This window comes from Scyliorhinus torazame, unplaced genomic scaffold (genome assembly GCF_047496885.1).
Source record: "Scyliorhinus torazame isolate Kashiwa2021f unplaced genomic scaffold, sScyTor2.1 scaffold_974, whole genome shotgun sequence".
Classification (NCBI taxonomy): Eukaryota; Metazoa; Chordata; class Chondrichthyes; order Carcharhiniformes; family Scyliorhinidae; genus Scyliorhinus; species Scyliorhinus torazame.
The window spans coordinates 8210-26242 of NW_027308701.1; the positions used below are offsets into that span (position 1 = coordinate 8210).

Sequence of the window (18033 nt, forward strand, 5' to 3'; positions counted from 1 at the left end):
ACCAGTTTTCCCATCATGCCATTACTTAATTCGTACCATATCACAGCACTGCTGCCTCACAGCGCTGAGGTCCCAGGTTTGATCCCGGCCCTGGGTCATTGTCCGTGTGGAGTTTGCACATTCTCCCTGTGTTTGCGTGGGTTTTGCCCCCACAACCTAAAGATGTGCAGGCTAGGTGGATTGACCACACTAAATTGCCCCTTAATTGGAAATAATTAATTGGGTACTCTTTAAAAAAAAAAAAAAAAAAAAAATGTTTAATCCAAAATATGCCACATCCAGTTAATCTCTTTTGAGATGTAATCACTGATGTCCTGTACTGAGTGCAGTGCAATCAGAGGACATGGGAGCTCTGTTATCATTAAGCATTCAGAATTGGGGGAAGTGCAATTGTTTTAATTTTTGCCATTGAGCATGCCTCCACTATTCCCATCGTACCAGTCACAGATAACGTGATCTTGGATCATATTCTTGTAATACTCTCCACCCACCTTCTACCAAATCTTATTTCCTCCTGTGTCTTCTCCTGAAAGGCAATCTCCCCCAATTCATTTACAATTGCGCTTTCAAATTTCCACCTGTGTAATCTTTGGCTCTGTGTTACCACACCATTTTTGCAGCAATCCACATTTCGCAACTGCAATGTCTTCACCCCATTTAAAACCATTTCAGTCTAAGGGAAGCAAATTTGAGTGGATTTGATGGCCTACAGATTTACTATTCACCACCAGATCTGTCTGGACCAGAATCCTGCTGTTGTTTGTGAAACCCGCTTTCTAGTGCAGGATTGTCCTAGAATGCAAAGATAATCAACCCCTTTTCTGCACTGCAATTCATCTTCTTAAAGCCATTAAAGGTATTCCTGCGCCCGCAGAACACCGGGAACCATCCAAATCGCAAACATGCCCCCCTAGCAACCCCTCTACCTCAACCAGCGCCCTGGTCCCCGCCAGACGCAACCACCTACCTTCCACAAGAGCTGACATTTGCCATCGGATCCCAGGATCATCCAGCAGCAGCCGCCGACCGAGGAAGCGAGGGAAACGCGCCGGTCTGCAGATTAGACTGAAGCAACGCGGTTTCAAGACCCCTCTCTGCAGCATACGTCCAAGCGATCGAAAACAAGCTGGATGAACTTAACGCCAGACTTGCCTCTCAGAGGGAAGTAAGAGACTGCTGTGTGCTCTGTTTCACAGAGACATGGCTCACCCCCGCCTCACCGGACTGTGCCATACAACCTGGAGGCTTCTCAATTCACCGGGTGGACCGCACGGCATCATCAGGCAAAGCGAAGGGTGGAGGGGTTTGCCTCCTCATCAACTCCTCCTGGTGCTTGGATGTGGCGACCCTGGCGACCTGCTGCTCCCCAGACCTGGAATATCTGACCATGAAGTGCCGCCCATATTATCTGCCACGTGAGTTCACTTCAGCTATTATCACAGCGGTCTACATCCCACCCCAGGCAGAAGTGAGGAAGGTGCTGGACGAACTATACACAGTTATAAACAATTACAAAACAGAACACCCGGAGGTCTTGTTCATCGTGGCTGGAGACTTCAACAAGGCCAACCTCAAGAGTGTACTGCCAAATTTCCACCAGCACATCTCCTGTCCACCCAGGGGCGACAACACTCTTGACCACTGCTACTCAAAAATCAAGGGCGCCTACCGTTCCATCCCCCGACCGCACTTTGGGAAATCAGACCATAAGACGGTGCTCCTTCTCCCAGCATACAAGCAGAAACTTGAGCGGGAGAATCTAGCTAAGAAGGTTGTGCAGTGCTGGTCCGAGGAGACAGAAGAGCTCTTATGTGACTGCTTAGAGACAGTGGACTGGTCCATATTTAAGAACTCAGCGACCAACTTAAATGAGTATGCCACCACCGTCACAGACTTCATCAGCAAATGTGTGGATGACTGCAAAAGAAAGCAGTATGTACGTTCCCCAACCGGAAACCATGGCTCAATCGCGAGATTGATTCCCTACTGAAGGACAGATCAGAGGCGTTCAAGACAGACGATCCTGACCTATACAAGAAATCTAGGTATGACCTCCGCAAAGCCATCCGAGATGCCAAGAGAGAATATCAAACCAAGCTAGAGTCACAGACAGACTCTCAGCGGTTGTGGCAAGGACTAAACAACATAACGGGCTACAAAGCAAAGTCGAACAGTATCTCTGACAGCAGCGCACCCCTCCCCGATGAACTCAGTGCATTCTATGCTCGGTTCGAGCAGGTAACCAACAATCCGCTGGCGAGTGCCCCAGCAGCCCATAATTCACCTTGGCCTTCCTGAAAGTGAACCCTCGGAAGGTGACGGGCCCGGACGGGATCCCTGGTTGTGCACTCGGAGCCTGCGCGGACCAGCTGGCAGAGGTATTCGCAGACATCTTTAACCTGTCCCTACTCCACTCCGAGGTCCCCACCTGCTTCAAGAAGACCACCATCATACCGGTACCAAAGAAGAACCAGGCAACATGCCTCAATGACTACTGTCCAGTGGCCCTGACTTCAGTCGTAATGAAGTGCTTCGAGAGGTTGATCATGAAGCGCATCACCTCCATACTCCCAGAACGCCTTGATCCACTGCAATTCGCATACCGCCGCAACCGGTCCACATCAGACGCCATTTCCCTGGCTCTACACTCATCCTTAGAGCATCTTGAAAATAAGGACTCCTACATCAGACTCCTATTTATTGACTACAGCGCCGCCTTCAACAACATAATCCCAGCCAAGTTCATATCAAAGCTCCAAAACCTAGGACTTGGCTCCCCACTCTGCAACTGGATCCTCAATTTTCTGACCAACAGACCACAATCAGTAAGAATGAACAACAACACCTCCTCCACAATAGTCCTCAACACCGGGGCCCCGCAAGGCTGCGTACTTAGCCCCCTACTCTACTCCCTGTACACACACGACTGCGTGGCAAAACTTGGTTCCAACTACAAGTTTTCTGACGATACGACCATAGTGGGCCGGATCTCGAATAACGACGAGTCAGAATACAGGCGGGAGATAGAGAACCTAGTGGAGTGGTGTAGCGACAACAATCTCTCCCTAAATGCCAGCAAAACTAAAGAGCTGGTCATTGACTTCAGGAAGCAAAGTACTGTACACACCCCTGTCAGCATCAACGGGGCCGAGGTGGAGATGGTTAGCAGTTTCAAATTCCTAGGGGTGCACATCTCAAAATCTGTCCTGGTCCACCCACATCGATGCTACCACCAAGAAAGCACAACAGCGCCTATACTTCCTCAGGAAACTAAGGAAATTCGGCATGTCCACATTAACCCTTACCAACTTTTACAGATGTACCATAGAAAGCATCCTATCGGACTGCATCACAGCCTGGTATGGCAACTGCTCGGCCCAGGACCGCAAGAAACTTCAAAGAGTTGTGAACACCATCACACGAACCTGCCTCCCATCCATTGACTCCATCTACACCTCCCGCTGCCTGGGGAAAGCAGGCAGCATAATCAAAGATCCCTCCCACCCGGCTTACTCACTCTTCCAACTTCTTCCATCGGGCAGGAGATACAGAAGTCTGAGAACACGCACGAACAGACTCAAAAACAGCTTCTTCCCCACTGTCACCAGACTCCTAAATGACCCTCTTATGGACTGACCTCATTAACACTATACCCTGTATGCTTCATCCGATGCCAGTGCTTATGTAGTTACATTGTATATGTTGTGTTGCCCTATGATATATTTTCTTTTATTCCCTTTTCTTCCCATGTATTTAATGATCTGTTGAGCTGCTCGCAGAAAAATACTTTTCACTGTACCTCGGTACACGTGACAATAAACAAATCCAATCCAATCTTCCCTTTTTAAAATATATTTGTTCTTGGGATGTGGACACTGTTAGTATTGTCCATCTGTAGTTGGCTTGAAATGGGGATGGTGTGAACTGTTGAACAGTGATATTGTTTAAAAGAATAATGGGATGTGGGTGTAGAAGGCTGGACCAATATTTATTGCCCATTTCTAACTGTCCTCCATTTCAGAGGGTTTTTTGGGAATCGGTCACATTGCTGTGGAGTCACATAGGGATGGAATTAAGGACCAGAGGACGTTAGTGAACCAAATGGGTTTTTACCATTTTTTAAATCATTTATCATTTTATGATGATACGCAATTTCATGGTCATCGGCAGACTTCTAATTCTGGATTTCTATTGAATTCAATTTTCACCATCTGCCATGGTGGGATTTGAACCCGGGTCCCCAGATCTTGCCCTGGGTCTCGGGATTACTAGTCCAGTGACAATACCACTACACCATCGCCTCCCCTGTTACACCCACAGTACTGTTGGAGAGCGAGCTGGATTTTGACAACTGATGGTGAAGGAACAGTGATCGTAGTTCTAAGTCTGCTTGGTGAGTGGTTTGGAGGGGACATTGCTGCTGGTGGTGTTCCCATGCATCTGGTGCCTCAAATCACTCACCATGCAGGTGGTAGGAGTCACTGGTTTGGAAGGTACAGTTAAAGAAACCTTGGTCAGTTGCAGCAATGCATCTTGTAGATTTATACACTAATGCTAATGTACACTGGTGGTATAGAGAGCAAATGTAAAGGTGGTTGATGGGGTACCAATCAAGTGGGCTGCTTTGTCCTCTGACATTGATCTTGAGTATTTTTGGAGCTGCATGCATCAGGCAAGTGGCGAGTCTGCCATCAAATGCCTGACTTGTGCCTTGTATATGGAGGACAATCTGGGAAAATAACCATTTACCACAACTTGCCGTTTTCTGTCCTTAAGCCATTTTTTAAAAATCCAAGCTTGCAATGACCCTCCAATTCCAGCACAGAATCTTTATAATGCAGTAGGCGGCAATTCGGTCCATTGAGTCTGCACTGACTCTCAAAGATTATTCTACCTAGTCCCACCCCTCTGCCTTGGCCCTGTAACCTTGTACATTCCCTCTTTTCAGATAATCATGATCCACAGTTTTGTTAACCAGCCTTTCACGTGGTACTTTGTCAAATGCTTTCTTAAAGTCCATATAGATAACATCCGTGGTTTTCCATTCATCAGCCTTCACTGTTACTACATTTTTAAAAAATGAATTAGATTTGTCAAGCAAGACCTACTTTTTACAATCTGTGACCTAACTCTACTTACTTCATTTGAATTAGCAATTGATGATAGGAGCAGTTAGTGGGATGAATAGAGTAAATGATGAGGTAGAGCTGGGTATCTTCACTTAACATTTAAAAGTTGACTCCATTCTTCTGGTAGAAATGCCAAGAGTTAGCATGCAGAGGACTATGGATGGGCACAGTGCCCATACAAGTGCGGATGAGGAAACTATTTGAGGTAAGAGGTCTGTGTTGTAACTGTTAAGACTGGAAGCAGGAGAATATAGTGTACAGGAGTGTTGTGGAGGAGAAACATCAAAAGGAGTCTGGAATGAACAACCATAACAAAGGCTGCAAATGAGCAGGCTGTAATCGTATGAGACTTTTGTACTGTCATTACAAACATGAGGTGCGTTTTTGATGTCCTGCATTACTATTACAGAATTACTTTTGGTGGAAGTGTTTCTGTGATGTGAATCTGCAAAAGCTTTTATTCCACATTCTGGACCAAAGGATAAGTGTGCAGACCTCTGTAATGCTGTGCAAGCATCTGTACAGGCCAGATATTCTGCTGCTGGCTGAAAGATAATCATTGCATACTCACTGTCAGAATTAAACAGCAGCTTCCTCATGGTAGCCATGCAGATCCCTCCATGAGGCAGCCATGCAGATCCATCCACGAGGCAGCCATGCAGATCCCTCCGCGAGGCAGCCATGCAGATCCCTCCACGAGGCAGCCATGCAGATCCCTCCGCGAGGCAGCCATGCAGATCCCTCCACGAGGCAGCCATGCAGATCCCTCCACGAGGCAGCCATGCAGATCCCTCCGCGAGGCAGCCATGCAGATCCCTCCGCGAGGCAGCCATGCAGATCCCTCCGCGAGGCAGCCATGCAGATCCCTCCGCGAGGCAGCCATGCAGGTCCCTCCGCGAGGCAGCCATGCAGATCCCTCCGCGAGGCAGCCATGCAGATCCCTCCGCGAGGCAGCCATGCAGATCCCTCCGCGAGGCAGCCATGCAGATCCCTCCGCGAGGCAGCCTTGCAGATCCCTCCGCGAGGCAGCCATGCAGATCCCTCCGCGAGGCAGCCATGCAGATCCCTCCGCGAGGCAGCCATGCAGATCCCTCCGCGAGGCAGCCATGCAGATCCCTCCGCGAGGCAGCCATGCAGATCCCTCCGCGAGGCAGCCATGCAGATCCCTCCACGAGGCAGCCATGCAGATCCCTCCACGAGGCAGCCATGCAGATTCCTCCACGAGGCAGCCAGCGCTTTTGCCACTGCTCCAGTTTACTTTGCACTCATGAATTTTGACATCTCTGTCTTACTGTCCGGAGGCATGGAGTAAAATTGCTTTGATTGATATTCACTAACCACTATTTCTTGCAATATGAAGTCTGTGTTAACTTTATTTTCTAAAAATGTTAAGCATGTGGCGCATTTGTTTTCAATGTACTGCCCATTAGTGGCATTTACAACATTTTCCAAAACTGCCATTTCCTTGTTCCAGGTTCCTCTTGCTTCAACTGAAGGAATTCTGTGGGGAGTTTCTGAAGAAAAAGCTAAACCTCACCAACTGCGTGGCAGTTCACAGTTTGGCCCACATGTACTCCCTGGACCAGTTGGCATTGAAATCTGCAGACATGATCCGCAGGGATTTCTCCAAGGTGGTACAGGATGATGAGTTCTACACACTACCATTCCACCTGGTTAGGGACTGGCTTTCAGACTCTGAAATCACAGTGGACTCTGAGGAAGTTCTTTTTGAGGCTGTGGTGAAGTGGGTGCAGAGGATCCCAGAGGAGAGGGAGAAGCACTTTGAGGAGCTGTTCCAGTTGCTGCGGTTGCCTCAGATGAAGCCCACATACTTAACCCGGATCATCAAATCCGAGCAGCTCGTGGCTAATAATGCCAGCTGCCTCCGGCTCGTTTCAGAAGCAGTGGAAGGTCATGCACTGCGGTCGGAGAATCTTCAACCTGCAAACTTGGAGCACTGGGCGTCTCATGTTGTGTCATTCCAGCCTCGCTTTGGGCAGAACATGGACATTATCATGGTCGTGGGTGGTGTGTCAGAGGGTGGGGATTATCTGAGCGAGTGCGTAGGATACTTCATTGATGAAGATCGATGGATAAATCTCCCCCACATTCACAACCACCTAGACGGCCATGCTGTGGCCATCACAGACTCCCATGTGTACGTGGCTGGCTCCATGGAGCCTGGATTTGCAAAGACAGTGGAGAGGTACAGCCCTAACAGGAACAGCTGGGAGCAGGTCAACAACCTAATCACCAGGAAGCATTCCTTTGGCCTGTCAGCAGTTAAGCAGAACTTGTATAGTATCGGGGGGCATGGTAATTTTAGCCCGGGGTTCAAGGATGTTGACGTTTACGAACCTGAACAGGACAGATGGCACCATCTGGAGTCAGCTCCCAAAATATTACGGGATGTTAAAGCCATCAGTGTGGAAGATCGTTTTGTGTACGTCACTGCCCGCACTCCCGTGGACACCGATAATGAGGATGGACTGGAGACTATAAATGCAAAGTATGATACTGACACGAGGCAGTGGCAGGACGTGGAATCTCTGCCACTCCTTGATAACTACTGCGCCTTCCAGATGGCTATTGCAACCACAAACTTTTACCACACAGCCTCCTGCTGCCCCAAGTGTTACCCTGTGACAGATGGTGAAGCAAAGCAGAAAATCTCCAGCATGACAGCTGATGAAATCTTGGAGAGCTTACCATCTGAAGTGCTGAGTATTGAGGGGGCGGCAATTTGCTACTTCCGTGATGATGTCTTCATAATTGGTGGCTGGAAGAACAGTGATGACATGGACAAGCAGTACCGGAAAGAGGCATACCGCTATTGCTCAGAGAGGAAACGCTGGATGCTGCTGCCTCCCATGCCGCAGCCACGGTGCCGAGCAACCGCTTGCCATGTGAGGATACCTTACAGGTACCTGTACGGAGTTCAGAGATACCCAATGCCACAGAACCTGGCCAGGCAGCGAGAACGGCTGCAGCAGATGCAGCAGTTGCATCGACGATCTCTAAGCCTCAGGCGGCAACTGCAACCTCAAGTGGAATGTTAACCAGAAGCACTTCTGGGTTTGGTGAAAAACCTCCCCCCAAAATTCCAGTATAAGTCTGATTCTCTACAGCTTAATATAATTTGGAGGTTAGTGCTAACTAGAATTCCTGCCTCTCCAAAAATAAACTGCTGTGACAGTACAGATTATATAGATAGTTGAAAGTTGGCAGAGCTTTCAAACTCAACTGTTCTATAATAGAAATAAGGGTCAGTGTCATACCAAATGGACTGAATCAGACATCAAATGAGACTTGTGATGCGTTCGTGTCGTGAGCTCTGTCACTCTCCCTCTCTGGGTTTTGCCATACAATGAAAAAAATATTCCCCAAACTATGGGATCGAACCACTTTAGGATGGTTCACTACATCTTTTTCCAAAACATTGCTTCTTCCCATTCCACTCCATCTCCAGCCAAGTCGATGTGTGCCATATTTTTTTAATGTCTTGCCTTGGTGTTATCCATGTAACATTCCCTATTTTTATGTTTTTTTGCTTCTTCATCCCTTGTTGAGACCACTTTTTACCTCTTGTTCCAATAACCCCATGGTTATTTAAACATGCAAAAATTCCAGTTTTCTTAACATGAGGCAGCAGGGGGAACATATTCTGTTGAGCCATAGTAATTTCCTTAAGATGTCACTCAATGGTGTAGTCATGGCCACGACTACTTTGCCTAGCTATATGTGGTTGTGTGGCAGCTTGCCTCCATATCTGTTCTGATCAAAAACAATGATGATAGTAAACTGGAGAGCCAGTCTGATGGATTCCATTCTCCACGGTGCCTGAGAGCAGGTGGAACCAAGCCATGGAATGATCTATAATTTATTGGGAGAACAGCAAGGGTAAATTTGTTGGATTTTTAATTATATTAAAGTAGCACAACTGACATGAGACCGTGATAATTTACCCTGCGTTTTCCAGTCATGACCCCTGAAATGGAACGGGCTCAGTCAACAGTTGAAAAACCAAGACTAGATACTAACCAGCATAGGATTCCCTAAGCACTTTGGTTATTGCAGAAAGCATTTTAAACTGATGCTTGTTAACTTTAATGGAGCACACAGTTAAACCACACTACGATTAAATCTCCAGGAAATGGATTTTAAGTTTGTCCCTTTAAAGTACTTGTCATTCTGTCATGATCAGCTTTTTAGTTTTGACCAAACTACAGGTTAGTGAATACCAATTCATTGGTCCAGGAACCTGGTATGTGGCATGAATAGGGTATGACTTAGATCTTACTTTTGGCTTTCAACTTGGACTATGCGGAAAAGAGCTCAACTTCCTACTAAAGGGTTTGACGGAGTTACAATTGAACATTTTGGGGTTGCACGGGGTTACTGCTCTGAATGATTGTTTGTTGACCCATGCCACCTTTTCTTTTTCTCTCCTTTATTTCCGACACTTGGTCAGAGCTGGGAATTATGGTGAGCTTTACATTGGATTCAGTAGCATTTGCGTGTTATGTGTATATTTCATTGATTGAGACTGCAGACATCTGAACAGTGAGCTATGATTAAGATTTTCCTTTGCTCCTTACAATGGACAAGTAGAAACTACACCACCAAATCCTATGTGTAATCTATTTAAGCACTTAGTTCCCTACAACTTCTACACTTAAAAGTCAAGGAAACACTGAAATATAAGGATGTTAGGTAGTTCTGTCATACAACTCAGTTATGTTTCCAATCCAAGTTGTAGTGAGCTTGGAGTATAGCTTTTGGTTGCAGTTTCTCTTGTGGTACTGTCACTTTCTGCTGTGCTGTGTATATTTGTATCCTGACTTGTAAGACTGAAATGTATTTTCCCTGTATAGATCTATATATTTCCATTCCTTGTTATCCTCAAGTAAGGGAGCTACCTAAATTTAAACTGGCTGGCCTAATTTCTGTATCAGAAGTCACTTAGTTTTAAGTAGTGTACGTAATTCAAGTAGAAGATTTAACATGTGTTTTGTAAATCCTGTGTGTAAGATGACTTATCAAAGCAGGTCTCGCCTTTGTTTTGTGGGTATGGGCCATTCTTTCATCAGCCTGTCTGACGGGGCTGTTACTTTCCTGAGGAAGATGTCCTGCTGGTGACACACTGCCTGCACAGTTCCTTTTTTCCTAAATGAAACTTTTATAACCTCACTTTGATATATAATTGGTGTTGTCCCAATATTTGTTAACAACTGGTCTCCAAAACTGAAAGTTTTTGGTGCTGCACCAGTCACCATTTGTATTTTGATATGTTTATATTGCAGGACTGTAACACTAAATCCCCAAAGTTAGGGCTGACACCAAGGAACCAGGTTTCACACTGCTGGTATTTTCTTTTCTGTTCTGTTCAAATTTTAAGTTAAATAAGAACCATTAGTATCAAGTCACTAGACTTGTTTAGCATGTGTCCTGTCTAGGGCAGGATTGTACTTAAGCCAGTACATTTTAGTGTTGTGTTGTACTTGTCTGATACTGGTAGGCTGAATTAATCTCATTGTTCCTTCACTGCCAGTGGCCCACTTGTAACCTCAGAACGCTCGCTACACTGTCACAAGCCAGTTTGGAAGGAAAGGTTCTGTAATTGTATTGCTGAGGTCAGCAAAACTTAAATGTTCTCTCCATTACACTTTACTGAAACTATTGTGAACTCCATGGCCACTGTGTGCACTATTTCCCTATCATTTGTGCACAATCCGAGTGAACCTGGGCTGGGATTTCTTCCTCCTTGTACCAAATTATATTCCTACACTCAACCATCCAGAGGTAATGCTAGTGATACAATGGAAGTTGTATTTTTCAGAGGGTTCCATTCACTGTGATGTAGCTTGTTGAGTGGGGAATTTCTGCCCTGAGAAAGCCATGCATGGGTAGTGTAATCCACACAAGTGATCCAACTCCAATATCAGACCGACTTGTGCTGTTCAAAGGTAAGGCTCTGGGCCAGAGAAAAGATTTCAACTACATTCTCCCAACCTCCAAAATTATCTTTGTGCAGTTTGAAACCAGGCTCTGGTGTCTTTATGTACTTAAATATTCTGTGCTAATGAGGCATTTTATTTTTAGATTCAGCACATGCAGTGTCACAAGTGGCGGTAAGTGATACATCAGCATGGTTTAACAGGAGAGGTATTCTGCTTGTTTAGCATGGAGCACTAAACACAGAATGAGAAATGTTTTGCTGCACCTCACTTTATAATCCCTAAAGAAATTCAAGCTTCAGTAAGAATCTGGTTCCTTCAGGCTTGATGTCCAGCATGAAACCTTGCCTGCAAATAGTCCAGTACCAGGGCCTCTTACCATTTATAACATCCACATCTGATTGTGATGTAGATTTGAAAGAAAGTCTTGTTTTAATGTGTTCTTCTGCACCTCAGAAAAGCCTCAAAGCATTTCATCTTCAGTTTTGGAATTCACTTTAATTGTTCTTTTGGAAAAACGATGCCTGTCATGACGTGTACAACAAGGTCCATATCCATAATAGCAAGCCTGACTGGAAATGCCAGTTAATTGGTGATCAGTGACAAACTACCCTTAATTTCAACATCCTTTGATGGTGTTAGAAAACTTGGGTAGCTGTCGAAGCATCACTTTATTCGGAGTGAGAGTCCCTTAAATTGTTTTTTAGTTACCTGTTTTGATGTGATGCAAACCTTGATGGTCTAGTCTCGCATGTCCTTGATGTTGGCAGCTCAGCCATAGAGTATCTGATCAGCTAGTGGCACCACATTGTGCACACTTGTCCAAGTTAACATAGGAGTGAAATCTACTCTCTACACTGACTGATGAGATGTACAGAGCCTGGCCTAGGCCAGTGAGGAGAATATCATATAGGATGTCTGAAATAACTTGCCTCTTATTAACATCCACACAATCATTGGCTTGTTGAATATTTTAACATTTGATTTCTTTCTGCACTCACTCTTCATCAAGTGCTCTCTGGACAAATTTATTAAGTAAAAAATGCTCGATATGAACACTCCTGCTGCTGACAGTTCCCATTCTGCTGTTCTGAAGTGTAGAATTAGCAGAGCTAAATCTGCATTAGTACTTAGTTCAAAAGACTAACCGTAAGTGATTCTTTAGAGGTTTGGAGTGGGATGGGGAAATGTGTGATGACTCCCAGTTGTGTTTGGCTGCCGCATTCTCGGGCTGCACCGATTACGTTCATTAGTTTACTGACTTCCTGTTTCCTTGGCTGATCTGTACATTTTTATTTAAGTATTTTTACTTAACTCCTTCTTGGTTATTTCACCCTCATTGTTTGTCTGAAACACAGGAAAAGTGTTTGCGTGTGTGAGAAAAATGTCTGGGGTTTTATCTCCCTCTGCCTAAGGAGATAGAGCATTTTGCTACTGTGTAGTGAGGGAGGGGAGTGAGGTAAGAAAGTGTTTCAATTCTGATGTAGGCTCTGCTTTGAAATCTGAACACTGTATACTGTCTTGTATTCAAGCATAAGGTTTGTTCCAGTTTGTCTCCATCATTGTTGGGTGTTCCTGTTGCTCTTTTTCAAAAAAGCTTTGCCTAAGTGGACTTTCCCCCACCCTTAAGTGCATTTGTGCAGCTGGCTGGGCACAGTGGGATTGTGTCTTGTGATGAATTCGAGGGGACAGTGGAAGGAGTATCTTTCAATTGAGGGGTATTTGCTTTCTGCCTGACACCTTTTGGAATATTCACGCACAAGGTTGTCCAGACTTTACAAATTAATTCTAATGAGCACATGCATGTTTATGGTGTGTTCAGCAATGTGATAGTCATCCACTCTTGTTTTTAAAAAAATATTAAACAATAGCTTGTCAATAAAGGAAGATTTTATCATGAATGCTGTGTGTTTGCTTTCTATAGGGGTGCTGGCGATAGTGGTGTGCACAATTGATATAACAATTAAATCTCAACTATCTGATTCACTACATTATCTAGGATTGATTAGAGTAGATCAGATTATCCAACTCTTATGTGGGCAGATGCCCTAGGGAGGGTGAACTCTTCCTCTTCGTGCGCGAGGCTCAGCCTCATACAGTTTAAGGTGCTGCACAGGGCACACATCACCGGGACAAGGATAAGCAGGTTCTTTGGGGGGTGAGGACAGATGTGTTGGGTGCTCAGGGAGCCCAGCAAATCACACCCATATGTTCTGGGCATGCCCAGCGCTGGAGGAATTTTGGAAGGGCGTAGCGAGGACGGTGTCGAGGGTGGTAGGATCCAGGGTCAAACCGGGCTGGGGGCGCGCAATATTTTGGGTGGCAGAGGAGCCGGGAGTGCAGGAGGCGAAAGAGGCCGGAATTCTGGCCTTTGCGTCCCTGGTAGCCCGGCAAAGGATTCTCCTTCAGTGGAAAGATACGAGGCCCCCAAGCGTGGAATCCTGGATCAGCGATATGGCAGGGTTCATTAAATTGGAGAGGGTGAAATTCACCTTGAGAGGGTCGGTACAAGGGTTCTTTAGGCGGTGGCAACCGTTCTTAGACTTTCTGGCAGAAAGATAGACATTGGTCAATGGCAGCAGCAGTGGGGGGGGGGGGGGGGGGGGGGTTACTTTATTTCTGTTTATGTTATTTACACTGGAGGGTCTGAGGGGGTGTATACACCTGTTGTCTTTAGTCGGGGTGTTAATGTTAATTTATTATTTAGGTACAGGGGGGGAGGGGTTTGGGGGGTTGCTTTTTTAGATTGTGTTTTGTACTTAACCCTGTTGGGTTCTTTTTTCTTTCTCATTTTGTTGTTGATATTTTATGAAAACCTTTAATAAAAATTATTTTTTTTTTAAAAAAGATTATCCAACTCTTTTGGAAATAGAGCAAAGTATCTGCAAATGCCAGAGTGTGGAACACATGGTTACGCAGTATTGCAAGATCTATACAATAGGACAACCATCCTCTTATCTCTCAACCTTTCCTTCTGCTGTCCCCCTCAGTCCTGGAAAATAACTGCAGGAATTCCTACGGGTAGTGTCCTAGACCCAGCCATCTTCAGCTGCTCATCAATCTTTCTCCATCATAAATGCAGAAGTTGGGGTGTTTTCTGATATTCTGCTCAGCGCCATTCGCAATTTCTCCGATACTAAAGCAGTCCACGTCCATGTGCAGCAAGACCTGGGGACTATCCAGGCTTGGGCTGATAAGAGCCAAGTAACATTCACACCTCACAAGTATCAGGCAATGACCATCTCCCTTGTTAATTAACGGCATTGCTATTGCTGAATCCCCCACTATCAACATCCCTGAACTGGACCAGCCATAAAAATACTGTGGCTACAAGAGCAGGTCAGAGACTGGGGATTCTGTTCCGAGTAACTCATCTGACTTCCCAAACCATTGTCTGCTATCAACAGGGCATAGGTCAGGAGTGTGATGGAATACTTTTCACTTGGGCTGGTTGAGTGCAGCTCCAACAACACAAGAAGCTCAATGCCATCCAGGTCAAAGTAATCCCCGTGATTGGCGCCCCATCCACCATCTTTAAACATTCACTCCTTTCTCCACCAACACACAGTGACAGCAGTGTCTACCACCTTCAAGATGTAGCAACTCACCAAGGATCCTTAGGCAGCGCCTTCAAAACCTCCAATTTCTAGCATCTGGAATGGCAACTGCAGCAGATACCTGGGTACACCACTACCTGCACATTCCCCTCCAAGCAGCGCACCATCCTGACTTGGAACTATATCGCTGTTCCTTCACTGCTGTTTGTTCAAACTCCAGGAACTTCCTAAGAGCACTGGGTGTCTCTGCACCACATGGACTGCCCCCTTTCAAGAAGGAGACTCATCAGCAGCTCCAGGGCAATGTGTTGGTCCAGCCAGTGATGCCTACATCCCATGAACAAATAAAACTAAATGGTGACGCTCCTGTGTCTTTGAATTAAATCATTCACTGGAATGGATGTTGCTAGTAAGCCCAGCATAAATGCTCATCCCTAATTGCCCTCAAGAAGCTTGTGGTGAGTGCCTCCACAGGGGAGTTAGAGGTCAGTCATGTTACTATGAGTTCTGAGCCATGCATGAGTCTGACCCATGGCAGATTAAAGGACATTAGTGAACCAGATGTTTTTTTATGACCAATAGATTTTTTCAATAAATTTAAAGTGCCTAATTATTTTTTTCCCAATAAAGGGGCGATTTAGCGTGGCCAATGCACATCTTTGGGTTGTGGGGGCAAAACACATGCAGACACGGGGAGAATGTGCAAACTCCACACAGTGACCCAGAGACGGGATCGAACCTGGGTCCTCAGTGCCGTGGGCTGCAGTGCTAGCCACTGTGCCGCCCACGACAATCCAATAGTTATGATCACTTGCTGATTCTTTTTAATTCCAGATTTATCTAATATTTACCCCTACTTCCAATGTCGGATGTGAAGTTGTCACACGCTATTAGTCCATGCCTCCTGGTTACTAGTCCAGTAAATAATCTCTCTGCCACCATAATCCTTTTGGGGGATTTTTTTGTCTTTTAACCCTTTGGGTATAAATTAAACTTTTGACTGCAATAAGGCTGTACCAAAAAAAAAGATGTTTTGGTTCCTTTTAAGTTCAGCTTGATGGATGATCATAAGAAATAGTAGTTCCCACTGCCGCTCTCGCCGACAAAGTATACCACGAGCCCGGTGGTGGTGGCAACGCTAAGGATCTGGGGCCAGTGGAGACGGCACAGGAGTGCAATGGGAGCATCGGTGTGGTCCCCGATCCGGGGTAACCATCGGTTTGTCCCGGGGAAGATGGACACAGGGGGTTCCAGAGCTGGCATCGGGTGGGGATCAGAAGAATGGGGGACCTGTTCATTGACGGAACGTTTGCGAGCCTAGGGGCACTGGAGGAGAAGTTTGAGCTACCCCCGGGAAATGGCTTTAGATATATGCAGGTGAGGGCTTTTTTGAGGCGACAGGTGAGGGAATTCCCGTTGCTCCCGGCACAAGAAATTCAAGACAGGGTGATCTCAGGTGCATGGGTCGGGGGAGGGCAAGGTGTCAGCAATACACCAGGAGATGAAAGAAGAGGGGGAAGCGCTGGTAGAAGAGTTGAAGGGTAAATGGGAGGAGGAACTGGGGGAGAAGATCGAGGAAGGTCTGTGGGCTGATGCCCTGGGTAGGGTTAATCCCTCCTCGTGTGCCAGGCTCAGCCTGATACATTTAAGGTGGTTCACAGAGCTCACTTGACGGGGGCAAGGTTGAGCAGGTTCTTTGGGGTAGAGGACAGATGTGGAAGGTGCTCAGGGAGCCCGGCGAACCATGTCCATATGTTTTGGTCATGCTGGCACTGGAGGGGTTCTGGAGAGGAGTGGCGGGACCAATATCTCAGGTGGTGAAAGTCCGGGTCAAGCCAAGCTGGGGGCTAGCAATATTCAGAGTAGTGGATGAACCGGGAGTGCAGGAGGCGAAAGAGGCCAGTATTCTGGCCTTTGCGTCCCTAGTAGCCCGGCGAAGGATCTTGCTAATGTGGAAGGAGGCGAAGCCCCCCAGCGTGGAGGCCTGGATAAACGATATGGCTGGGTTCATAAAGTTGGAGAGGATTAAGTTTGCCTTGAGAGGGTCTGCGCAGGGGTTCTACAGGCGGTGGCAACCGTTCCTAGACTATCTCACGGAGTGCTAGAGGAAGGTCGGTCAGCAGCAACCTGGAGGGGGGGGGGAGGAGCAAGAGATAACATGAAGAGTCAGGGAAACTGGCACGTACAGGAGAGAGCCAGTGTACAAAGATATGTAAATATACTATTTTGTCATCTATATATCTTGCTCCGGGCGATTTTTCATTTCTTTTTTGTTACGGGGGGGGGGGGGGTTATTATTTGTAAGGGAGAAAAATTGTGTTAAAAATTTTAATAAATATTTTTTTAAAAAAAAAGAAATAGTAGTTCATTCTGCCCATTTATCCTGCTCTGTCATTCAGTAAGATCATGACCAGTCTAATTGTGATCTTTCCTGTCCCCCATAACCCTTGACTCACGTAGATTAAAACTCTTGTCTAACACAACCTTGAATACATTCAATGATCCAGCAGCCTCCCACCGATCTTTGGGGAAGAAAATTCCAAACACCAACCACCCTCTGAAAGAAGACATTCCTCCGCACCTCATGGGGACTCCTTATTTTAAACTGTTCCCCCAATACTAGACTTTGCCCCCCCCCCCCCACAGGAGGTAACATCCAGCATGTACCCTGTCAATCTCAATCTTGAATGTTTCAAGAAGATAGGCCCAACCTGTTCAACTTTTCCCACATAAGATGGCCTCTTCATCATAGGAATCAGCCCAGTCAACCTTCTCTCAACTGCTTCCATGCAAGAAATACCCCTCAAGTAAGTGACCAAAACTGTACCCTACTGTAATGCCGCCTACAGTTGCAGCAAGATTAAATAGAAGCAGGAGGAGGCCATTTGGCCCTCCTGCAATCTTAGTAGCGCCTGCAAACTTGCTAATCAGACCTGCTATGTTTTCTTCCAAGTCATTTATATATATTACAAACAGCAGAGGTCCCAGTACTGATCCCTGCGGAACACCACTAGTTACAGACCTCCATTCGGGAAAACACCCTTCCACTGCTACCCTCTGTCTTCTATGGCCAAACCAGTTCTGAATCCATCCAGCTAGGTCATCCTGACACCATGTAATTTAATGTTTTGCACCAGCCTGCCATGAGGGACCGTTTCAAATGCTTTACTAAAGTCCATGTGTAGACAACATCCACAGCCCTTCCCTCATCAATCATTTTTGTCACCTCAAAAAACTCAATTAAATTAGTGCGACATGGCCTGCCTTGTACAAAACCATGCTGTCGCTAATAAGACCATTCACGTCCAAATGTGCTTGGATCCTATCTTTGAGAATCTTTTCTAACAATTTCACTATCACTGACGTCAAGCTCACTGACCTATAATTACC

The 18033-nt window shown here is 46.0% G+C and overlaps 1 protein-coding gene across 1 annotated transcript; it reads left to right on the plus strand.

Annotated features, from left to right (window-relative positions):
• The first annotated feature begins 6296 nt into the window (after window positions 1–6296).
• On the plus strand, window positions 6297–12987 carry LOC140406885 (kelch-like protein 11). Its single transcript, XM_072494751.1, has one exon. It carries the CDS (start codon window positions 6698–6700, stop codon window positions 8186–8188), a length of 1491 nt encoding a protein of 496 aa, XP_072350852.1. The 5' UTR covers window positions 6297–6697; the 3' UTR covers window positions 8189–12987.
• Window positions 12988–18033: the final 5046 nt, after the last annotated feature.